Raw genomic sequence first — 25,795 nt, forward strand, 5'->3', positions numbered from 1 at the left:
AAAGATTATGTTTAATTGATAACATTTTAATGACAATCCTATCGAGGCCATAAATATAGAACCACAGCTATGAGTTTCCCTCACATACAACGGTTAACAAAAAGAAATTCTTTAATAACATGAGCGTCAAAAAATCAACACTTCGTTGACTCCAAAACTCCATTTTTACTGTTTCAATTGCTGTGAAACGAAGATTTGTATGAATTTAGCCGCCTCGAACGTTTTATTATTTAAGAAAAATTGCTTGCAATCGTAACATGGCTTTCATTATTTATCACTATTTTTCTGCACAATTTTTAATAATTTAAGCGATTGAAAACTTTGCCCATTACACAAATGCTTATCATTGTAATGCGCATGTCAGTCTTCACAAAGCTCTGCTAATAACACAACTTTAAGTTGTCATGGCTCGTAAACGGCCAAGATACGATATAACTGTTTATTTCAAAAAATAAAGTTGTGTTTAAAAAAATTAATAATACAATTTTTTGTGTAATTCCAATTTAATGTAGTCTAAGGAATCCAATACTACGTATATTAGCATAGATATTTGCGTGGCTGTTTTAGTACATTCTTATATTATTTTTGAGCTATTAGTTTTCAAAACTTCAATATCGTATTAAATTAATACGATTTTTATTGCCAATAAGCCCTAAATCAGTTTTTTTCTTTGATTTGCCGGCGATACATTCTTACCAATAATATTCTTATAGTACCAGTACCTCATAATACCAATTACTCTACACATTCCGAAGAGCGGTAATCTAAAATGATACCACCACAACTTCAGCCTGCTAAAAAAACTTTCGCGATATCGGATTTCCGGATTTCTACCATATATTAAGACAAAAAAACATCCGGAAATTGTAATTCAATTCCACGGGTAAATAATATTTCAAATAAAATGTATTTTGCTAAATTTAGAGAACTGTCCTTCATTACTATGACAAATATGAGCGCGATCTGTCAGCCAGTTTGTTTACAGCAGCTGGTACACTCAGGCGATACATTCAGTAGTGCGTTGCGATTTTTAAAATGGATAAAAATACCGAACAAAGAGTTTGTCTAAAATTTTGTGTTCTTAACCAAATATCGTCTTGCTGGTCCGATGGAATAATTTTGATTGTTATTTTAGGTTCTTAGTCGACTCGTCCCGATATAACTGAATTGCTTTCAAAGAAGTATGGTTGTGACCGAATTTAAAATCAAACAAGTAAGGAAGGGCTAAGTTCGGGTGTCACTGAACATTTTATACTCTCGCATGATAAAGTGATAATCGAGATTTCATTATCCGTCATTTACATATTTTTTTTATTTTGCTGTAAAATTAATTAGATTAGTAGTTCCTGAGATATGGGTTTTGGTCCATAAGTGGGCGACGCCACGCCCATTTTCAATTAAAAAAAAAAGCCTGGGTGCAGCTTCCTTCTGCCATTTCTTCCGTAAAATTTAGTGTTTCTGACGTTTTTTGTTAGTCGGTTAACGCACTTTTAGTGATTTTCAACATAACCTTTGTATGGGAGGTGGGCGTGGTTATTATCCGATTTCTTCCATTTTTGAACTATATATGGAAATGCCTGATGGAAACGACTCTATAGAGTTTGGTTGACATAGCTATAGTAGTTTCCGAGATATGTACAAAAAACTTAGTAGGGGGCGGGGCCACTCCCACTTTTCCAAACAAATTACGTCCAAATATGCCCCTCTCTAATGCGATCCTTTGTGCCAAATTTCACTTTAATATCTTTATTTATGGCTTAGTTATGACACTTTATAGGTTTCGGTTTTCGCCATTTTGTGGGCGTGGCAGTGTCCCGATTTTACCCATCTTCGAACTTAACCTTCTTATGGAGCCAAGAATACGTGTACCAAGTTTCATCATGATATCTCAATTTTTACTCAAGTTACAGCTTGCACGGACGGACGGACGGACAGACAGACATCCGGATTTCAACTCTACTCGTCGCCCTGATCACTTTGGTATATATAACCCTATATCTGACTCTTTTAGTTTTAGGACTTACAAACAACCGTTATGTGAACAAAACTATAATACTCTCCTTAGCAACTATGTTGCGAGAGTATAAAAACGCAATGAATACCATTGATCAACACCGTATTAACCAGATTTGACACCGTGTGTGTTTTTTTGTTCACCAAACTGAAAACAAAATACGCTGAAGAAGCCGAAGGCGACCCCAAAAAGTGCTTGTGAAAAGTGTAAAGTAAATCCAAAGTATTCACCAAAAATTACTTTTTATAAAAGCTGAATACCATTGTTGCAAATCAACATTAACTCATTATTTATTTTTATGTATAATTGGGTGTCTTCAGTAATGTTTTATTTAAGTTCTAATCCGTGTGAAGTGAAAGGCAAACATTTTGTATCTATAAATAATCTTTTACATTTTATTAATTTGATGTACATATGTACATATTTGGTATATGTGTTATAGTATGCATGAGCATTTAGTTAAATAAAATAAACAAAATATATCATACACTTTTTTGTTTCTGCAATTAGTCAACAATTTGTGCTCTTAATACCGGCACATAATCATCGTATTGCGCTTGGTAAAAGTTTCCAGCGACCGGGTCACCCAAATTATATTTTGCAATGAAATCTTTTGCCTTCACCTTTACACGACCTTCACGAGACCTACACACACAAAAATATAAAATTAAAATATATTTAAATTATTACATAATATGACGAACTCAAGTATGTGTAACAATTCGAAAATTTTAATATTTGACTTACGTTTTTGATATGAATTTTTCACTCTCAATCTTTCCAGGCTGTTTGAAGACAAATGTAACATAACGGTGTAAGCCAGTACCCTCTGGTGGACCAGAGCCAATATATTCGGCAACAGTTTGACCTTCCGCTACTTTATTGCCTGGAATATTAATAACCAACCAGTGTAAAATTTCCCGACTAGTTGGCTCAGCACGTGAGGGTGCATCGGGGTCTACCATAAACAAAGTATACAGAGCATCATCCTCCGCCTCCCAATTGAGTGTGGGTTGATCCTTCACCTGCGTGGGTGTCAGTTCTTTACCAAGTTCTACTGTAACACCACTTGGATAAGTAACCTGGATTATTTATTATATTTATAATTATTTTGACTTATTTCGTATAGAAATAAAATTTGGAAGTCACCTGCAGTAAACCTTTAGGCTTGTGGTCAATAATTTCCGGAATAATACCACTTGATTCCATTTTGCGTCTACCTCCACTGTTTGCTTGAAAATGACTAAATACAATTATAGCAAAATCCAACTTTTATATCTCCTGCTTTATGCTTATCTGCCGGTCCGATTTGTGTAAGTCACTCTAACTTGCATTACTGATAGCAATATCAGCATAAATCGTGAATCAGTTTTTTCGATGATTTGCAGATTTGATAAAGAACGGCAGTCAAGATATTCAACTAATATACAGTACCTAATAATACCATATAATATGTAGCTCATCATCTTCTGCTCCCCAAACGGATGTAGGCAGGATCACTCACCTGAGTTCAACTTTCACACCCTCTGCGTAAATGATTTGAAAAACTATTTTTGTAAAACACTTAATTCTCACATTAGCTTTCCTTTAACGATCATTTGTAACGCTTTAGAGCTCGTAACAATAATCCGGAATATAGCTGATTAAATCCATTATTTGTGCATTGCTGCGGCGTAAAGGATCGGCAGGCCGATTGCCTTGTATGTTGCCAACAAAGTTTCTTTATCTTTTCCCCACGTGCTACCGGCTGGCGATTTAAGGATTTTATTGGGGCTATGTACTTTGGCATTTATCACGGTCGTATGAGGATTGAAGGAGCACAGGTTCTTCTACTTTTTTACTGGCGTAGACACCGCTTACGCGATTATAACCGAGTTAACAATAGCGCGCCAATCACCTGGTCTTTCCATAGCTTGTGCCACACCTAAAATCTTAGGGTTATTGGCAGTCGGTATTTTAAAGTCATCGACTGCATTATTAAGGTTGAGTCTGTACTCATTTCTCCAGCTTATGAATATGGTCGATGTGGATTTAGTGAGGAAGAATGTTAGGTATCTTGCAGCCGAGAAGCGAGAAAGGTTAGAGAGATAACCGGTTACTTTTGAGCACATGTCATCGATTCAATTGTCTATCTAATCTAAACTATTTAGGCGTTTATAACGTTAAGTGCTGTGGGGGAGCTGTGCACCTTGCCAAAGCCATGCTGCTGGTCTGCTAGACTCCAATGATGAGTTAAAGTCAACTGCCTTCTGTATTGGGGAAAGGATAGTTATCGGAAGATAAGACTCCTCTTTGTTGGCGGGTTTCCCAGGTTTCAGTAGTGGGAGGCCACTCGTCCGACTCTCCCCATGTCGGGTATTTGAAGAGTGCAATGAAGAAAGAGCAACAGGTTGAGGACCGTGATTAAGTAGCTTACTCCCGTCGAGCCTAGGAGATTTAACATTCCATCTGGACCAATGGATTTAGAAGATTCTATTTTATTGATGACACTCGTAATATACTCATTGAAAGTAAGTAGTGCACAGTATGTCGAAGGGTGCAATGTAAATTACCGGCTAAAATAGTAGCAAGGACTCCTCTTAGTTAGCGGGTTTCCCAGGTTTCAGTAGTGGGAGACCACTCGTCCGACTCTCCCCATGTCGGGAATTTGAAGAATGAAGTAAAGAGAGAGCAACCGGTTGAGGACCCGAACTTAGGTACTTTAGCATTCCATCTGGGCCAATGGATTTAGTTTTGTGTCAGTTTTTTTATGACCTTTTAAATTTTTTCCTTATCTTGATGTTTTTTCGCTTAGTTGTAACATTTTGGCAAAAACGTAGTTTAACACAACTCGCGAACCACTCTTATCTATTTTTCCAATCCATTAGACGGTTGTAGCAGCTTTTACACACTATATTTGGTACCCAATTTTCGTTCACTATAACATAAGAAAAAATTTAAAAGGTCATAAAAAAAACTGACACATACGAACGCTAAACCCTTTGATGGTTTTACTATACTGACCTAGTACCATCACTCTGACTTGGAATTTCTCACCCCCCAGATTAGCTGTCGTACTGTGTAATTTATGATTCAATAAAAAAATTACAATCGAAAGACAAAAAACTAATATCTATTTAAATCCAATCCTGCGTGAACTTTGGAACACCCTTTGTTTTAAAAAGCTTTTTCCATCCATATCATCTGGTTAACTTTTTCAAGACTCTCCTGTATGTAGACATATTTTAGTAACAGTAACTTTACTGTTAACTACCTTAACAGTATTAGTTGATTATTCATTTTACTATTAACATTTCGTCAACATTTTGCTAATCATAAAGTGAGTCGTATGCAATGTCAAAAAGTACTACATATGAATGTTTATATGTATATATGCATAGATGCATTGAACTGATTAATAATGCACTGTGGTTCAGTAATAAAAAAATATACATATGTACATACAATACAGTATATATTTTATTGGTACTGGAAAATTTTTTCTAGTTTGATATATTTACATAACTATGTACATATGAATAAGCATACAATTGTGTTATAATACATACACACATATATGGAAACGATAAAAATAAATTTATATTATCGCACTAATTGAATTATCATTTATGTTATTAATTCAATATATTTAGTAAACAAGTAAGGAAGCGCCAAGTTCGGGTGTTTCCGAACATATTATACCCTTGCAACTTGGAAGAATGAAAGTGAGGGGAGTACCTATGAGGCTTGTTAGTCATATGGGATCTGGGGCGAGTTTTCACTAAACCCAAAGATGCACCGTTATAAAAATACACGCTCTCTCAATTTTTATAAGATGACTCATATATTGGCCGGTATATGGGGTATAAAGTTACCCGATAGTTCCAAAATATCAAAATTTAGTATATGGAGCGTAAGTGAAATATCAAGAAAAGATTCTCTCTGAATTTCATTATACATTTATATCTCACACATTGACCGATATTTTCCGTAAAAAGTCAACTAGAGCACCAGTTTCACATATTCAATACTTAAAGACTTGAACAGTTTTGGTTCGATTTTCGAAGTTTCGAGTCAGAAGGTGGCACTCCTCAAAGGCACCATTCGTCCAAAGTTTTAGCCATTATGTTAATTGACTCTTGATTTGTATACTGAGAAGTGAAAATTTCAAATGGAATTTAAAATTGTGTTATATGAGAAGTAGGCGTCGATTTTCGGGTATGGAGATATGGGATTTAGCCTAAAAGTGGGCGGGGCCGCGCCCATCATCCAATTTTAACCCCGGCTACTTTAAAGGTAAAATAGCTCTGGCGTAGTTAGTTATTGATTTGTTGTGCTTTTAGTAGTTTTTAACAGTACCGTTATCGGGGGAGGGCTGTTTATATCTAATTCTATACATTTTCACACTGTCGATAGAAGCTTTTATAACATTTTCGCCAGGCGAATTTGGTTGTTATAGCTTTAGTGGTTTAAAAGATATGCGGCCACTCCCATTTTTCCAAAATTGCTACAACAATCCAATGTACCAAAAAACAGTTTTACTTGTAATCTTAATTTAGTGCTTAGTGCTTAGTTATGGCATATTATAGGTTTTCGATTAAAAGGGTTTTGTGAGGGTATCAGTGAACCGATTTTGCCAAAGAAGATGTGTAGCGAGTTTTATTAAGACTTATTTTAGAATTTTTACTGAAGTTATCACATGCGCGGATGAACAAACAGTCATTCGGAAACCAACTTGCGTCGCCATTCTGATCGTTTGTAGTCATACGAGGTGTGACAATAAAGTAGTGAGACTGATTTTATTGCCGCGCTTGTGGTAAACCTGTGACCCTGAAATTCCCTTTTTCCGGCATCCCTCCCCTCTCCATTGTTATATGTACCATCGCTCTAGCTTGTTTATTTCGCCTGCTGCGTCAAGTTGAGTAGACGTGTATTGGTAGTGCTCGTCACGAAATTGGAAAACCGAAATCAAGAGCAACGCGTCGCGATAAAATTTTGCGCCAGATTGGGCTAAACAGCTTCGGAAACGTACGCTTAAATTGTAAGAGTGTATGGTGATAGTGCTCTTAGTCAGGCCCAAAGCTCAATGATTGTCTCCAAGCGCCCCCCGCCCGAAAAAAGCTGGCATGAGCAAGTCGAAGGTGAAAACGATGATTATTGCCTTTTTTGATAGCCGTGGAATCGTCCACAAAGAATTCGTTCCACCGGGGAAAACTGTGAATCAAGTCTACTATTGCCAAGTACTCGAAAGATTGCGAAAACGAGTCAACAGGGTGCGCCCAGACATCGCTAACTGGATCCTTCATCACGACAACGGGCCGTGCCACACCGCCCTCAGCGTGTCCAGTATTTGGCCTATAAAGGGATCGCCGTGTTGCAACAGCCGCCTTATTCGCCCGACATGTCACCCTGTGACTTTTTTGTTTCCTAAAATAAAATCGGTGGTCAAAGGAACCCATTTTGAGTCGATTACGGACATCCAGGCGGCCATGACGAGGGTATTCGCGGACATCCCAGTCGAAGCGTTTCAGAAATGTTATGAAGCATGGAAAACTCGCTGAAATCGCTGTATAGCTGCCCAAGGTGACTACTTTGAAGGGGATAGCAGAGTTGTAGAATAATTTCCAAATATACGGTTTTTATGGAATCAGTCTCATTACTTAATTGTCACACCTCGTATATGTATACAATGCCTATATACATATAGTTTTTTTTTTAATTCGTTAAGAAAGGCACTGGAAAAGTGTGATATTAATTGTTTAATGATTGCAATAACTAATTTGAGCTCATACTGTTATTACTATTTTTTATCCGCAACGCTCATCAGTAAACCAGTGAGTAAAAACAACCCTACTGTGATCGGTAAATCATCGGCTTGGTGTCGACATTCTTCATTCTATTTTGCTGCTTATCATAGAGCGACTGGACATTATTTCTACTCCATATAATTACCCAGGATTGCATAATGTTCCAAGTGCGACCAAATCTGTATAGCCGATTTCTAAAGCCGTTAGTAAATTGTACTATAACGCAACGCAATAATCACATAGAAACAAAAGTAAAACTTAGTAACGGTATCACCATCAATTATGTTCAAACGGGCAAAGGGGACAAAAATGTGTTGCTAATGCCTGGTGCACTTGGCACTGGCTGGTCACATTTCAAACCACAAATAGAAAAACTACCTGAGTTGCTACCAAATCATACAATAATTGCATGGGACCCGCCCGGTTACGGAAAGTCGCTACCGCCAGAACGACACTTTAATCTCGACTTTTTGCAAAACGATGCACGTTGTGCTGTAGACCTGATGCGCACTATAGGAAGACCCAAGTTTTCTATACTAGGATGGAGTAATGGTGGCACAACTGCCATTATTGTGGCTGGTCGTTTTGTCGAATGTGTCGAAAAACTAGTTATATGGGGTGCCTGTGCTTATTTGGATGCTGAACTCATAAAAACATTGCGAGGCAAATACACAATAATATTTTAAAACAATAAAGTTATTTTACAGCATGTAATGGATTTTACAGTTTTGCGCGATGTGCAGAAATGGTCACAACGGAATCGTGAAATAATGGAGAAAGTATACGGTGTAGAGGGATTTCCAAAATTTTGGTCTGCGTGGGTTGATGCTGCGGATGCAATTTATAAAAAGCGTAAAGGAGACTTTTGTTGCACAGAAGTAACCCAAATAAAAGCCCCAACTTTTATATTGCATGGCAAGAAGGATACAATTATTGCTGCCGAGCACATACCATATCTAAGAGAACGTATAAAAGATTGCAAGTAAGAAAACTTGACTTTTCTAAAGCATTGAACGTATATATTTCTTCGATAACTAGTTAGTTGACTACATCTTCTTCATATTTAAATAATATTTCAACTATTTGTGATTAAAAATTAATGCATACATATTAAATTTTTAGATATTATGAATTCCCCGAAGGCAAACATAATATTCATCTACGTTATGCAGACGAGTTCAATAAATTGGTAGCGCATTTCTTAACGCAAAAGCCCTAACATCGTTCTTCAAAAGAATTTTATATGTGTATACATATGTATAACCGCTGACCTTTGGTAATCTCGCAGTCTACGGAACCGATTGTGGTATTGTTTTATTTAAATGTTAACTCGTCTTAAGTAAAAGGTCAAACTTTTTATTTGATATATTTATTATCGCATGCGTATGTACATATGTATGTATATAAATAAAATAAAGAAAATACATAAAATATCTGTTATATGTTTTTGCAATTAGTCAACAATTTGTGCTCTTAATACCGGCACATAATCATCGAATTGCGCTTGGTAAAAGTTTCCAGCGACCGGGTCACCCAAATTATATTTTGCAATGAAATCTTTTGCCTTCACCTTTACACGACCTTCACGAGACCTACACACACAAAAATATAAAATTAAAATATATTTAAATTATTACATAATATGACGAACTCAAGTATGTGTAACAATTCGAAAATTTTAATATTTGACTTACGTTTTAGGTATAAATTTTGCACTTTCAATCTTGCCCGGTTGCTTGAAGACTAAGAAAACATAACGATGTAAGCCAGTACCCTCTGGTGGACCAGAACCCCTATATTCCGCAACAGTTTGACCTTCCACTACTTTATTGCCTGGAATATTAATAACCAACCAGTGTAAAATTTCTCGAAGGGTTGGCTCGGCACGAGATGGTACATCGGGGTTTACCATAAACAAAGTATACAGAGCATCATCCTCCACCTCCTAACTGAGTGTGGGTTGATCCTTTACCTGAGTGGGAGCCAGTTCTTTACCAAGTTCTACTGTAACACCACTTGGATAAGTAACCTGGATTATTTATTATATTTATAATTATTTTGACTTATTTCGTATACAAATAAACTTTGGAAGTCACCTGCAGTAAACCTTTAGGCTTGTTGTCAATAATTTCCGGAATAATACCACTTGATTCCATTTTGCGTCTACCTCCACTGTTTGCTTGAAAATGACTAAATACAATTATAGCAAAATCTAACTTTTATATCTGGTGCTTTATGCTTATCTGCCGGTCCGATTTGTGTAAGTCACTCTAACTTGCATTACTGATAGCAATATCAGCATAAATCGTGAATCAGTCAGAACGGCAGTCAAGATATTCAACTAATATACAGTACCTAATAATACCATATAATATGTAGCTCATCATCTTCTGCTCCCCAAACGGATGTAGGCATAATCACTCACCTGAGTTCAACTTTCACACCCTCTGCGTAAATGATTTGAAAAACTATTTTTGTAAAACACTTAATTCTCACATTAGCTTTCCTTTAACGATCATTTGTAACGCTTTAGAGCTCGTAACAATAATCCGGAATATAGCTGATTAAATCCATTATTTGTGCATTGCTGCGGCGTAAAGGATCGGCAGGCCGATTGCCTTGTATGTTGCCAACAAAGTTTCTTTATCTTTTCCCCATGTGCTACCGGCTGGCGATTTGAGGATTTTATTGGGGCTATGTACTTTGGCATTTATCACGGTCGTATGAGGATTGAAGGAGCATTTTAACGTCATCAACTGCATTATTAAGGTCTACTCTGTACCCATTCATCCAGTTTGTAAATATGGTCGATGTGGATTTAGTAGGGTTGAGAGTTAGACCCAGTTTACTATTGAGCACATGCCATCGGTTCCATTGCCCGACGTCATTATCGTGCTATCATCAGCGTACGAGGTGATAGAAATTCCCTCTGATGGTTGATGGAATTTCGAAATGTAGAGATTAAACAGCAGCGGGGAAAGGAAACCACATTGCGTAACACCCGGTTTAAATTTTTTCAATTTGGAATTTTTTCCTTGAAACAGTGTGGATGATTGCCGACCGTTCAGGTAGTTCAAGGCCCACCTCTTCAACCCTGGTGGGAGCGTGGATTGTTAGATGTCCTCAAATAGCGTTGTGTGGTTGACGGTGTCAAAAGCTTTTGGCAGGTCCAACCCTACGAAAATCGTCCGCTTGCAGGGTGGTTCGGGGTCATAAACTATCTCGTTTATGACTGTGGGGGTGCTGTGCACTTAGTCGATGCCATGCTGGTGGTCTGCTAGACTCAAATGATGAGTGAAAGTCGAGATGTGATATTGATGTGGCCGTTACTCGTATGTGGTTTCAACGAGACGATGCCACATGTCATAAAGTCGGTGAAGCGCTTCATTTACACCATGAGACATTTCCACGTCGTGTACTCTCTCGTTTTGGTAATCAGATTTGATACTCTCACTTACTTACCCTAGATCATATGATTTAACATTACTTGTAAATCATTTCTTTCTCTGGGGCGTATGTAAGTTAAAAAACTTTTACTTAGCTTTTATAAAAAAAATGTTTTTCGGGAGCTATGCTCCTTTATTGAATTCTGTGTAAGAACTGAATTTTACAATTAATTACGCTTCACTCTAAACCTACGTTTACCTCTGCAACGAGTATGGAGTTTGCTGACGCTGCGCTTCCCACAGGTTGCCCCTACACATGTCGCACTCTCAACGATTTAACTGAAACGAGAAAAAAAACTATTATCTGTTTAATTCCAATCCTGCGAGAACTGGAACACCCTTTGGAACACTTTTCCCCTCCATATGGTTTTTATTTTAAAAAAAGCTTATTTTTTTCCCTCGATATGGTTTACTATTAACTCATTTTTCAAAACTAATACCATATAAATGTTTATATATAAATAGATGCATTTAATTATTTTAGTAATAACAAAAATATAACTGTACAATACAGTATGTGTTAACTACCTTAACAGTATTTGTTGTTTATTCATTTTACTATTAACATTTCGTCATCATTTTGCAAAACATAATGGGAGTCGTATACAATGTCAAATAATACTACATATAAATGTTTATATATATACATAGATGCATTTAATTGATTTATAATACACAGAGGTTTAGTAATAACAAAAATATACATACAAATGTACAATACAGTATGTGTTTTATATTTAAAAAGGTACTGGGAAATTGTTTCTAGTTTGATATAACAACATACATATGTACATACATATGAGTAAGCATACAATTGTGTTATGATACATATGTACATACATATATGGAAACGTTAAAAATAAATTTATATTATCGCACTAATTGAATTATCATTTATGATATCAACAGAATATATTTAGTAAACAAGTAAGGAAGAGATTCGGGTGTATCCGAACATATTACACCCTTGCAACTTGCAAGAATTAAAATGAGGGAAGAACCTATGTGTAAGGCGTGTTAGTTATTTGATATCTGGGGCGAATTTCCACCTGATTTTAATCATTCTAAACCTAAAGATGCACCATTATAAGAAAAACACGCTTTCTCAATTTTATTAGCATAACTCATATATTCGCCGACATATGCGGTATAAAGTAACCCGAAAGTTCGAAAATCTTAAAATTAGGTATATGTATGTAGGCTAAGTGAAGTATCAAGAAAAGATTCTCTCTGAATTTCAATTATACATATATCTCACATTTTGACCGATATATTTGGCAAATATAAGCACTAGGTTCACATATTCAGCACTTAAAGATTTCAAATTTTCGATTTGGAAAATTTCTAGTCATAAGGTGGCATTCCTCAAAGGCACCATTCGTCCAAAGTTTTATACTGACACATTAATTGACTCTTGATTTGTATACTGAGGAGTGAGAATTTCAAATGGAATTTAAAATCGTGTTATATGAGAAGTAGGCGTGGCTGTAGTCCAATTTCACCAATTTTCACGATGTATCATAAGAATTTCAGAGGAATGTCGCGTATCAAATTTGATTGAAATCGGTTTAGCGGGCATTGAGAAAGGAATCTCACCTAAAAGTGGGCTCGGCCACACCCACCGTCCATTTTGCACCCCTGCTTCTTTAAAGCTTTATTATACCATCTCGGAGGTAAAATTTAAAGGCTCAGGCGTAGTTAGTTAGTGATTTATTGCGCTTTTGGTAGTTTTTAACAGTACCGTTATATGGGAGGGAGGGACGTGTTATCATCTAATTTGATATTAATTGTTTTATGATTACATTAATTAATTTCAGCTCATACTGTTATTACTATTTCTTATCCCCTACGCTTATCAGTAAACCCGCGAGTGAAAACAGCACTAATGCGATCGGTAAATCATCGGCTTCAATCAGAATCAGCTGTTTCTTTTGTTATTGTTCCTATTAAATTTTTTTCTGCTTATCATTGAGCCACTGGACATAATTTCTACTCCATATAATTAACTAGGATTGCATAATGCTCCAAGTGCGACGAACTCTGTATAGCCGAATTCTAAAGCCGTTGATAAATTGTACTATAACGCAACGCAATAATCACATAGAAACGAAGGTAAAACTTAGCGACGGCATCACCATTAATTATGTACAAACGGGCAAAGGTGACAAAAACGTATTGCTTATGCCTGGTGCACTTGGCACTGGCTGGTCACACTTAAAACCACAAATAGAAAAACTACCTGAGTTGCTACCAAATCATACAATAATTGCATGGGATCCGCCCGGTTACGGAAAGTCGCTACCACCGGAACGACACTTCGATCTCGACTTTTTCCAAAAAGATGCACGTTGTGCTGTAGACCTGATGCGGGCTTTAGGAAGACCCAAATTTTCTATACTAGGATGGAGTGATGGAGGCATAACTGGCATCATTGTGGCGGCTCGTTTTGTTGAATCTGTCGAAAAGTTAGTTATATGGGGTGCCGGTGCTTATTTGAATGGTGAAGAGGAAGAAGCCATGCGAGGCAAATACACAATAATATTATAACACAATTAATTTATTTTACAGCATGTAATGGATTTTACAGATATGCGCGATGTGCAGAAATGGTCACAACGGAATCGTGAAACAATGGAGAAAGTTTATGGTGTAGAGGGATTTCCAAAGTTGTGGTCTGCATGGGTTGATGCTGTGGTTGCAATTTATAAAGAGCGTAAAGGAGACTTTTGTTGCACAGAAGTAACGCAAATTAAAGCGCCAACTTTTATATTGCATGGCAAAAAGGATCCAATGATTGCTGCCGAGCACATACCATATCTAAGAGAACGTATAAAAGATTACAAGTAAGAAAACTTGACTTTTCTAAAGCATTGAACGTATATATTTCTTCGATAACTAGTTAGTTGACTACATCTTCTTCATATTTAAATAATATTTCAACTATTTGTGATTAAAAATTAATGCATACATTTGAAATTTTTAGATATTATGAATTCCCCGAAGGCAAACATAATATTCATCTACGTTATGCAGACGAGTTCAATAAATTGGTGGCGCATTTCTTAACGCAAAAGCCCTAACATCGTACTGAAACAAAACAATTTTATATACAGGGTTTGTCCGGAAAGTAATAGGACAGTCGAAATAGTCTCCTTCGGCATCGATGCAGCGCTGCCTGTGCGATTTCTAAGCATTGAAGCGTTATTCAAAAATCGGGGTTCGCTTTCACACATCTTCAAATTTTCTTGGCTCTCTTCCACTCACAGCAATTTTGGTCGTCAGTGAGCACTTTTCGGACCATCTTCGCTCACACCTTGCGCATATTCAAGTGCTCCGTCACAATGTTATGAACCACAGATTTTGATAAATTTAACATCTGGGCAATTAAATTATATAAATACTTAGTCGACGCTCTGAGTTCAAAATTGAGCCACATTGCCGGTGTTTGTCGGAGTCGCAGGTCTCCCAGCACGGCCTTTATTAGCGACGTATTCCCGGCCCTCTAAAAAGGTCTGATGCCAGCGAAACACACCACTTCTTGCTAAAGCAACATATGGCTGAGCCTGCTTGATCATATCAAACGTCTCTGTCGCAGATTTACCGAATTTCACACAGAATTAAATCGAGTACCTCTGCTCAAGTAAACGCTGCATTTTCGGCTTGCACCTCTCACAGAAACACGTCGCGTGAAAATGTTTGTCCTGACTCTCCAGGTGCTCGCAGACAACTAAGCTAAGAACTCTTCTACCGAATCCAGTTGGCACGGCGAAAGAAAATCAGTCCTATTATTTTCAAGACAAACCCGTATATATATATATCCCCGCTGACCTTTGGTAATCCCGCAGTCAGCAGAACCGATTGTGGTAATCTGTTATTTAAATTTTAATTCGTCTTAAGTGAAAGGTCAAACTTTTTCACTATTTATATATTTATTGACACATGCGTATGTACGTATAAATAAAATACATAAAATATCTTCTATAATTATTTGTTTTTGCAATTAGTTAACAAGTTGTGCTCTTAATACCGGCACATAATCATCATATTGCGCCTGATAAAAGTTTCCAGCGATCGGATCACCCAAATTATGTTTTGCAATGGAATCTCTTGTCGTCACCTTTACACGACCTTCACGAGATCTGCACACACATATAGAATTAAAAAAATATTTTAAAATATTGCAGAATATGACAAACTTACGTAAAAGTTTGAAAATTTTAATATTTGACTTACGTTTTTGGTATAAATTTTGCACTTTCAATCTTGCCCGGCTGCTTGAAGACTAAGAAAACATAACGGTGTAAGCCACTGCCCTCTGGTGGACCAGAGCCAATATATTCCGCAACAGTTTGACCTTCCGCTACTTTATTGCCTGGAATATTAATAACCAACCAGTGTAAAATTTCTCGAAGGGTTGGTTCGGCACGTGAGGGTGCATCTGGGTCCACCATAATCAAAGTATACAAAGCATCATCTTCCGCCCCCCAACTGACAGTGGGTTGATCCTTTACCTGAGTGGGGGTCAGTTCCTTGCCAAGTTCTACTTTAACACCACTTGGATAATTAACCTGGATTATTTATTATAATTATAATATATTATATTTTGACCTATTTCGTATACAAATAAACTTTGGAAGTCACCTGCAGTAAACCTTTAGGCTTAATGTCAATAATGTCGGGAACTATGCCACTTGAATCCATTTTGCGTCTACCTCCACTGTTTGCTTGAATATGACTGAACAGTATAGCATTTTTAAGTTTTTCACTACTATTTTAATCAGTGCATGAATATATTTTGATTTGATTTCGGTAAGCCACTACAAATTCTGCAAGTACTGATAACAGTATCCACTAGTAATGTTTTAACTCTCTTATCTCTATAGATATATAATAAATGTGTGGGTGTAAAAAAATTGCAATTATAAATTTATATACATACAGACACCAATCAATATCTTTAGGTTTGTATTACAAATGGTATATATGGTATATAAAAATGTGTGTCATGCTGCTTGTCCTAACTCCTAAAAGTGCAAGTGTTTGTTATTACAAATTATTTGGGGTGCAAATAGGCTGTGGTAGTTACTCTGGGTATCCAGATATACATAGTTCAGCTACCATACCATACCAAACAACGTGAGCAAATTTGAGTGAGGTGTGGTAACCAACCTTGAGGGAACCTTGATGGATTCTCTTCAAGGTAACCGTTTTAAGAGCTCAACAAGGGTGCAGTGCAAGAGGGCAAGTATCTTTGAGTAAGCAGCCCGCTATATAAACGATGAATAACGAAACTAACTTCCCAGCTGGAATCTTCTGGTTGGATTGCGGACCCGCTACGTAAAAATATAATTAAAAAGAATGGACGCTTACATCAAACTCAATATGCACCTGAAATGCTGGGACCCTTAATAATAAGAGAAATGCTGCTATCCATGTGATGAATGTACTTTAAAAATGCAAAGCCGATATCATCGCACTCCAGGAAACGGAATGGACAAGACATGGCTGCACGATGGTTTGGTCGAAGGCTTCGTCACCTTGTCTCTAGGCTTATCCGGATGAGCGGAAGGACAGCGATAGTCTGCATCAAATCTAAATTTCATTTTATAAGTCTTATTTGCGCACGCCTAACAGAAGAAAAGGATGACGAAACCAAGAAGCAATTAGACTTCACGACAACACTTCCAACAATGGAGAGAGGCTGGTTTATTTCGCCGAGGCCCGTAATATAGCAGTTTGTAGCACCAGGTTTCAGCATCTAAATATCCATAAATTTATCTGGATGTCACCTGATTAAAAGACTAGTGACCAAATTGATCATTTTGGTCTTTTCATAGACGGAAGGCAATCTTCCAGTGTTCTAGACGTATGCGCCATGCGAGGTGCTAACAAGGAATCACTATCATGTTGCAGCTAAGATACGTACACGTCGAAAAGCCACAATCACAACAGACAAACAAGTGCTCGACCCTCCATCCTGCTTAACCAAAGCAACTTCCATCGTTAGGACGTATGTATACGAACTGTGGACGCCGCCTTCCGTCCTCTTTATACCTCTGTAGAAAATGGGGTGGGTTTCTACCGTCCTTGCAGTCAAAAATTTTGCATTCAGAACCATCCTGCAGCCGATGGGGAAGAAGGCTGTGAAAAAAGGATGTCGCAAGAAGAGGAAGCAAAAAAAGGGAGACGAGGACATGAGTAGGAAGAGCTTAAGATGCTGGCTCACTGGAATTCGAAATTCGAAAATTTTATAAGAAACTAAGGCAACAAACAAATGATCTCTTCCCAAGGGCCAACTTCTGTAAAGACAGATTACACATATCCAGTGTACACTTGAAATTCCTAAAGTACATTCCTAGACACTGCTAAGAAGGACCCGCACCAACAATGGACCCTGACAACGTATTAGTCCCGTTAATCGACTAAGACGAAGTGAAAGCGGGGTGTGTTTGTTGGGTTTAACTCCGGTGAACAATACGCCAACCAAACTACTGGCGAAACTGTGTACAGTCACCTATTACTTTATCTCTTGCCCTTTCTCAAGGACGAAAATTATTAATGTCCGGTTTAGATAATGAACATTTATTCTTTTTACCCATAGTACCAATATTTAGATACCTCAAGTTCAGTCCCTCGGATTCTTATACCGCAATAACGTTTTCGTCTTTATTCGTAAATTTATGTCTTGAATAATTTATTATAAAAGAATATAGTATAATGTATGTATGTATACCACAGCCACAACAACGCTTGGCCGAATCTACGTTATATATACATATACGTACAATGTACATATATACATAAATACAATAAACAAAACGTATTTTATAATTATTTGTTTTTGCAATTAGTTAATCATTTGTGATTTTAATATCGGCACATAATCATCGTATTGCGCCTGATAAAAGTTTCCAGCGATCGGATCACCTAAATTAAATTTTGCAATGGAATCTCTTGTCTTCGTTCTAACGCGACCTTCACGAGACCTTCATACAAACATATAAAATTTAAAAAATATTTTAATATTTATTATTTAATATTTGACTTACGTTTTCCGAATGAATTTTGTACTTTCAATCTTGCCCGCCTGCTTGAAGACTAAGAAAACATAACGGTGCAAGCCAGTACCGTCTGGTGGACCAGAACCAATATATTCCGCAACAGTTTGACCTTCCGCTACTTTATTGCCTGGAATGTTAATAACCAGCCAGTGTAAAAATTCCCGGTTACTTGGCTCAGCACGTGATGGTGCATCGGGGTCTACCATAAACAAAGTATACAGAGCGTCATCTTCCGCCTCCCAACTGACTGTGGGTTGATCCTTCACCTGAGTGGGAGTCAATTCCTTACCAGATTCTACTTTAGCACCACTTGGATAATTAACCTGTACCAATTTCCTTTAAGGAATTATACTTTCTTTGGTTTATTAGTAATAATCGTTTGTAGTCACCTGCACTAGACCTTTAGGACTGGTGTCAATGATGTCCGGAATTATACCACTTGAAATCATTTTGCGTCCACCTCCACTGCTCACTTGAATATGATTGAACATCAATATAACAAAACTGTCATAACTACTACTTAAATCAGTATGAGTATATTTTTAACCGATATTGGTAAGCCACTCCAAATTCTACTAGTCTGATAACAGTATATATGTACTATTAACTACTACTAGTATGACATTAACTCTCTATGGATATATATATTTGTATGTATATATGGTGGTCAAAAATTGCTAATACACATATGTTAATGTATGATATTTTGATATTTATTCTATGAATAAATAAATAAGGAAGGGCTAAGTTTGAAACCCTTGTAATACCTATTTAGATATATGGAGGATACGGGTAGTATTGAACTTATTTTGCTATCTTTTTGGCGTCACCACATATGGTAGAAGATGCTTTCTGAGTTTCATTAAGAAACCTCATAAACCACCACCAATATATAAAGTCAAACGGATGTTTGAAGATTTTATCCATTACTGTTACTGTTACGCACTCTCTCAACTTCTTTAAGACAACTCATATACAGGGTTTGTGCGGAAAGTAATAGGACTGAGTCGATTTAAAAAAAATTATTGAACCAATCGTTACAATTCTTTAAAAACTTTTAAATTAAGCTTCTTCTGCTGCCAGCGCGATTTCCAAGCATTGAAGGCGTCACGGAAGGCATTCTCCGGAATAGCCTAGAGAGCTGAGGTGCATACTGCTCTGATACCATCTTGGTCATCTCAAAATGCTTACCTTTTATCGGCCCTTTCAGGCAAGGAAACCAAAAAGTCTCCCAGCGCGGTCTTCATCAGCCTCCGGCCCTCCAAAAAGACTTGAAGGTACCGAAACACACTGCTTCTTGCTAAAGCAACATCAGGGTAAGCCTGGATCATATCAAACGCCTCTGTCTCAGATTTCCTGAGTTTCACACAGAATGACCGATATTTTCAGTCAAAAGTCAACTATAGATACTGGGGTCCACATATTCGGTACCTATGTAGGTGCTGGAACAGTTTTTGTTGGATTTTAACAATTTTTAGTCATAAGATGGCATATACTAATAGTATTATTCGTGCAAAGTTTTATCCCGTTATACTAATTGCTTCTCGATTTGTGTTGTGAAAGAATCAAGTGGAATTTAAAATTGTGCTATTTGGGAAGTAGGCATGTTGGTTGTTCGATTCGATTCGTTTGTCGAGCGGATCCCGAGATATGTGATTTCACCTAAAAGCGGCTGGTGCCACGCCCATCGTCCAATTTTCAACCCGGATCCTGTAAAGCTTTCTCATACTATCTCCGAAATAAAATTCAATGTCACTGAAGCATTTAGTTATTGAATTATCGCAATTTTAGTGGGCGGGGTTACATCCAATTTGATCCATTTTTACATTGTCGGTAGGAGCTCTTGTAATATTAGCTTTGGGCGAATTTAATTATTGTAGCTTTAGTGGTTTAGGAAATACATAGATACATTAAACTTATTAGATGGCGGGGCCACATTCATTTTTTCAAATTTTTTGCCCACAGGTGCACCTTGCTATGCAAACCATTGTCCAAACAACAGTTTTATACAAGTATATCTAATTAAATATTATATAGTTATAGTTCTTAATTGAGTGCTTCTTCTTCTTTATTGGCGTAGACTTTTCGCAACGTGGCGCCAATTGGAAATGTCAAGCGCAGCCAGGTCCTTCTCCACCTAACCTTTCCAACGGAGTGGAGGTCTTCCTCTTCCTCAGCTGGTGTTGCGTCCAATACTTTCAGAGCTGGAGTGTTTTCGTCCATACGTATGACATGACCTAGCCAGCGCAGCCATTGTCTTTTGATTCTCTGAACTATGTCAATGCCGTGGCCAAAGCGCAAAGGACCATAAATCTTTCGCAGAACCTTTCTCTTGAAAACTCCTAAGGCCAACTCATCAGATGCCATATAGCAGGACGGGAATAGTGAGTGACCTATAGAGTTTGGTTTTTGTTCGTCGAGAGAGGACTTTACTTCTCAATTGCCTACTCAGTCCAAGGAAGCACCTGTTGCAAGAATTATTCAGAACTAATGGCACGGGTGTTGCGGCCAATGATATCAATATCATCGGCATAGGCCAGCAGCTGTACACTTTTATAGAAGATTGTACCTGCTCGATTAAGTCCTTCAGCTCGCCTTGGGAGTCGCCTCGTTTGGTATAGAACGGCTCAGAGAGGTCCTTCCCGTTTCTGACAGAACTTTTGGTATTGCACAATGTCAGTTAACACAGCCGTATTAGTTTTGCGGGAATACCAAATTCAGACATCGCGGCATAAGGCAGCTCCTTTTCCTGCTGTCAAAAGCAACTTTGAAATCGAGGTGGTGTGTGTCGATTCTCTTCTCACGGGTCATTTCCAAGCTTTGGCGCATTGTGAATGTCTGGTCAATTGATGATTTTCTTGGTCTAAAGCCACACTGTTAATGTCCAATCAGTTTGTTGACGGTGGGCTTTAATCTTTCACACAATACGCTCGATAGAACCTCATATGCGATATTTAGGAGACTTATCCCATGGTAATTGGCGCAGATTGTCCTGCCATATTTTACAAAGAAGCTGATACAAGCTCCTTATCAGTTCTTCGCCGCCGTGTTTGAATAGCTCGGCTGGCAATCCATCGGCCCCCGCCGCTTTGTTGTTCTTCAGACGGGCAATTGCTATTCGAACTTCGTCATGGTCGGGCAATGGAACATCTGCTCCATCGTCATCGATTGAGGAATCGGGTTCGCCTTCTAGATTTCGAACATTACCCCTGTCGGCCAGCTTGTCAAGCTCTTTGAACTCACGCATTTTTTTGTTTGTTGACGTACGTTTTTTGCTGCACAGAGGCGGGTGCGAATCTTGGCTGCAATAAGATAGTGGTGCGAGTGGATGGGCGCAAATCAGCAATATGTTGAACAACTTCTCTTTGATGCAGACTGTGACCAGACGTTCATCCACCGGGGTGAATGACAGTACTCGGCGACGGACTCTCTCTCACCGCGAATCCCACACCAAATTTCCTCCTCCTTTATATGGCCTCAGTCCTTGTCCCGTCCATCGCATTTCTTGGACGGCGGTGATGTCAGCCTTCACTCGAAGAGGACGGCATCTTCCTTATTAAGGGACCGGACATTCCAGGAACATGCCCTTAAATCGTAGTCTTTAACACATTTGCTGGGGTCGTCATCAAAAGAGATGTCTCTCATCCGAGGCTGTTATCTTCTTATCCTTCGTAGTGTGTTTTACGTGGGCCACTCTCAAGTGAATGGCAATCAGAGAACTTTCCTCACTTGTGTCAACTTCTACACATGGCTCCATTCTCCTTGTTTTATGATTACAATAATTAATTTGAGCTCATGCTATTATCACTATTTCTTATCCCCAACGCTTATCAGTAAACCCACGATTAAAAACAACACTTACATACTTATGTGATCGATAAGTCATCGACTTGGTGTTGATATTCTTCAGTCAGAATCAGCTGTTCATCTGTTTCTTTTGTTATTGTTCCTTTGGTTTAGTTTTTTTTTTTTTTGATTTTTCTTATCATTGAGCCACTGGACATAATTTCTACTCCATATAATTAACTAGGATTGCATAATGCTCCAAGTGCGACCAACTCTGTATAGCCGAATTCTAAAGCCGCTGATAAATTGTAGTATAATGCAACGCAATAATCACATAGAAACGAAAGTAACACTTAGTGACGGCATCACCATTAACTATATACAAACGGGCAAAGGTGACAAAAATGTATTGCTAATGCCTGGTGCACTTGGCACTGCCTGGACAGATTTCAAACCACAAATAGAAAAACTACCTGAGCTGCTACCAAATCATACAATAATTGCATGGGATCCGCCTGGTTACGGAAAGTCGCTACCGCCGGAACGACTCTTCGATCTCGACTTTTTCCAAAAAGATGCTCGTTGTGCTGTAGACCTGATGCGGGCTTTAGGAAAACCCAAATTTTCTATACTAGGATGGAGTGATGGAGGCATAACTGGGATCATTGTGGCGGGTCGTTTTGTTGAATCTGTCGAAAAGTTAGTTATATGGGGTGCCGGTGCTTATTTGAATGCTGAAGAGGAAAAAGCAATGCGAGGCAAATACACAATAATATAATAACACAATTAATTTATTTTACAGCATGTAATGGATTTTACAGATATGCGCGATGTGCAGAAATGGTCACAACGGCATCGTGAAACAATGGAGAAAGTATATGGTGTAGAGGGATTACCAAAGTTGTGGTCTGCATGGGTTGATGCTGTGGTTGCAATTTATAAAGAGCGTAAAGGAGACTTTTGTTGCACAGAAGTAACGCAAATTAAAGCGCCAACTTTTATATTGCATGGCAAGAAGGATCCAATGATTGCTGCCGAGCACATACCATATCTAAGAGAACGTATAAAAGATTCCAAGTAAGAAATTGTGTATATTTCTGCGATAACTAGTTGTTTGATTATACATATATTCTTCATATTTCCAAAATATTTCAACTTTTTGTGATTAAAAATTAATCCATACATTTGAAATTTTTAGATATTATGAATTCCCCGAAGGCAAACATAATATTCATCTACGTTATGCAGACGAGTTCAATAAATTGGTAGCGCATTTCTTAACGCAAAAGCCCTAACATCGTACTTCAAAAGAATTTTATATGTGTATACATATGTATAACCGCTGACCTTTGGTAATCTCGCAGTCTACGGAACCGATTGTGGTATTGTTTTATTTAAATGTTAACTCGTCTTAAGTGAAAGGTCAAACTTTTTATTTGATATATTTGTTAACACATGCGTATGTACATATGTATATAAATAAAATAAAGAAAATACATAAAATATCTGTTATATTATATGTTTTTGCAATTAGTTAACAGTTTGTGCTCTTAATACCGGCACATAATCATCGTATTGCGCCTGATAAAAGTTTCCAGCGATCGGATCACCCAAATTATATTTTGCAATGGAATCTCTTGTCGTCACCTTTACACGACCTTCACGAGACCTGCGCACACATATATAAAATTAAAAAAAAAAAAAAACATTTTAAATTATTGTATAATATGACAAACTCAAGTATGTGAAAAGTTCGAAAATTTTTATATTTGACTTACGTTTTAGGTATGAATTGTGTACTTTCAATCTTGCCCGGTTGCTTGAAGACTAAGAAAACGTAACGGTGTAAGCCACTTCCCTCTGGTGGACCAGAACCCCTATATTCCGCAACAGTTTGACCTTCCGCTACTTTATTGCCTGGAATATTAATAACCAACCAGTGTAAAATTTCCCGATAAATTGGTTCGGCACGTGATGGTGCATCGGGGTCTACCATAAACAAAGTATAAAGAGCATCATCTTCCGCTACCCAACTGACTGTGGGTTGATCCTTCACCTGAGTGGGGGTCAGTTCCTTACCAAGTTCTACTTTAACACCACTTGGATAATTAACCTGGATTATTTTTTATATTTATAAATATTTTGACTTATTTCGTATACAAATAAACTTTGGGAGTCACCTGCAGTAAACCTTTAGGCTTATTGTCAATAATGTCCGGAACTATGCCACTTGAATCCATTTTACGTCCACCTCCACTGCTTACTTGAATATGACTGAACATCAGTATGACAAAATACAACTTTCATTACTACTATGTACTGAAACCAATGCATAAGTATATTTTTATCCGGTTTTGTTAGGCCACTCCAAATTCTGCTAGTACTGATAACAGTATACATATACTATTAACTACTACTAGTATGACATTAACTCTCTATGGGTATACACATATGTACGGTGGTCAAAAATTGCAATTATACATATTTTTATGTATTATATTTTATTTATTCTATGAATAAACAAATAAGGAAGGGCTAAGTTTGAAGCCGGTGTAATACCTATTTAGGTATATGGGAGATAGGAGAGGTATTGAACTGATTTTATGTCTTTTAGGCGTCACCACGTACGGAAGAAGATGCTCTCTGAGTTTCATTATGGTACCTCACACACCATCACCAATATATGAGAAGTAAAGTCAAACGGAAGTTTGAAGATTTTAACCATTACTGTTGCTGTTATTATTGGAAAAAAAATTGCGCTATAAAGCCAACGGGAAGTTCGAAACTGTTTACATTAGATGCATTAATTTCTTGTTCCCACGATGTATTTTGCTTCAATTGTTTCTTTGTTTTTCGTAAAAGGAGGTCTGCATGAATTTGTGAACCATGTACCATTGGGTTTTAGGGAGCATAAGCAAACAGATGTTATATTTACTGACTTTAGCAAAGCTTTCAATAAAGTCACTGTCTTGTAATAATGTTTGTTTTTACCACACTTAGCACCATTGCTGAAATGAGCATACATAGTAGTAGCTGAGAAATCCGCTTATTCGATAACTCTGACCTACACATTTTGTTCGCATGGTATTTACATTGCTGAAATAGATACCGACTTTAGTCCAGTTCGTCGCAAACAATTGCGCTTGTTATCAAGTAGTGACGAATAATTATGTAGCTATGTAATTATTTTTTCTTTAGTTCTATTCTAATTTTTCTGTTCTTAATTCTGGATTAACAGATTTCTTTTGTTTTTTGCTTAATCTACCAATTTTTCACCTGTATGAATTATGTATTATATTTTAAGTTTTAATGCTCAATATAATGCCATATGAACATACAATTTGTATGCATATCTGAAATTTTATAGTTTTCAACATTTTTTACACGGTTTTTCGAAGTAAATATAGTTTTTTATTTCATCTTACACGGTTTTGAGATGACATGGAACGTATACCCCATTTTACTATAGGAAATGCCTCTTTTTTTACACGGATTTCTGAGGAACGTATCTACCGTGTAAAAAAAGAGTTGGGTGTACTTATTTATTTATTCAATAATTTGTGTACCAATACCACGCAAATTGTCAAATATATCAATTTCCATTTAACAAGTGCATCTTTTGATATTATTTATAAAAAAGGAAAAGAAAACATACACGATCTCTAGGATAAATTGTTTGAAATCTACAAGGCGGCTAAGGAT

General features: G+C 37.3%; 4 protein-coding genes and 1 pseudogene across 9 annotated transcripts; 2 read left to right on the top strand and 3 right to left on the bottom strand.

The window, feature by feature from the left end:
• Positions 1–2,453: 2,453 nt before the first annotated feature.
• LOC126767902 (protein D3-like) lies at positions 2,454–3,292 on the bottom strand. Its single transcript, XM_050485622.1, has 3 exons — positions 3,164–3,292; positions 2,762–3,096; positions 2,454–2,659 (listed from the first exon to the last, which is right to left on the bottom strand). The coding sequence occupies exons 1-3, from the start codon at positions 3,221–3,223 to the stop codon at positions 2,521–2,523; spliced, it is 534 nt and encodes a 177-aa protein (XP_050341579.1). The 5' UTR covers positions 3,224–3,292; the 3' UTR covers positions 2,454–2,520.
• A 4,499-nt stretch (positions 3,293–7,791) lies between these two features.
• LOC126767863 (valacyclovir hydrolase-like) lies at positions 7,792–9,233 on the top strand. The gene is made up of 3 exons (XM_050485557.1): positions 7,792–8,463; positions 8,527–8,782; positions 8,923–9,233. Exons 1-3 carry the CDS (start codon positions 7,959–7,961, stop codon positions 9,017–9,019), a joined length of 858 nt encoding a protein of 285 aa, XP_050341514.1. The 5' UTR covers positions 7,792–7,958; the 3' UTR covers positions 9,020–9,233.
• A 20-nt stretch (positions 9,234–9,253) lies between these two features.
• LOC126763637 (phosphatidylethanolamine-binding protein homolog F40A3.3-like) lies at positions 9,254–9,977 on the bottom strand (annotated as a pseudogene).
• A 3,165-nt stretch (positions 9,978–13,142) lies between these two features.
• LOC126767849 (valacyclovir hydrolase-like) lies at positions 13,143–23,605 on the top strand. Of its 3 annotated transcripts, XM_050485528.1 has the most exons (4): positions 13,187–13,607; positions 22,689–22,851; positions 22,915–23,170; positions 23,292–23,605. In XM_050485528.1, exons 1-4 carry the CDS (start codon positions 13,266–13,268, stop codon positions 23,386–23,388), a joined length of 858 nt encoding a protein of 285 aa, XP_050341485.1. In that variant the 5' UTR covers positions 13,187–13,265; the 3' UTR covers positions 23,389–23,605. The 3 variants fall into 3 exon arrangements, with proteins under 3 accessions (XP_050341499.1, XP_050341491.1, XP_050341485.1); XM_050485542.1 differs by lacking the exons at positions 22,689–22,851; positions 22,915–23,170; positions 23,292–23,605 and adding exons at positions 13,834–14,089; positions 14,230–15,230 and having other exon boundaries at positions 13,143–13,770; XM_050485534.1 differs by lacking the exon at positions 22,689–22,851 and having other exon boundaries at positions 13,181–13,770.
• Positions 15,157–25,752, bottom strand: LOC126767819 (protein D3-like). 4 transcript variants are annotated; one of them, XM_050485487.1, is made up of 5 exons: positions 24,274–25,752; positions 18,296–18,630; positions 15,888–15,981; positions 15,480–15,814; positions 15,157–15,385 (listed from the first exon to the last, which is right to left on the bottom strand). In XM_050485487.1, exons 1-5 carry the CDS (start codon positions 24,373–24,375, stop codon positions 15,247–15,249), a joined length of 1,005 nt encoding a protein of 334 aa, XP_050341444.1. In that variant the 5' UTR covers positions 24,376–25,752; the 3' UTR covers positions 15,157–15,246. The 4 variants fall into 4 exon arrangements, with proteins under 4 accessions (XP_050341444.1, XP_050341435.1, XP_050341462.1 ...); XM_050485478.1 differs by lacking the exon at positions 24,274–25,752 and adding an exon at positions 18,697–18,806; XM_050485505.1 differs by lacking the exons at positions 15,157–15,385; positions 15,480–15,814; positions 15,888–15,981; positions 24,274–25,752 and adding exons at positions 17,885–18,232; positions 18,697–18,806.
• Positions 25,753–25,795: the final 43 nt, after the last annotated feature.

Source organism: Bactrocera neohumeralis, chromosome 2, assembly GCF_024586455.1.
Source record: "Bactrocera neohumeralis isolate Rockhampton chromosome 2, APGP_CSIRO_Bneo_wtdbg2-racon-allhic-juicebox.fasta_v2, whole genome shotgun sequence".
In the NCBI taxonomy this organism is placed as follows: Eukaryota; Metazoa; Arthropoda; class Insecta; order Diptera; family Tephritidae; genus Bactrocera; species Bactrocera neohumeralis.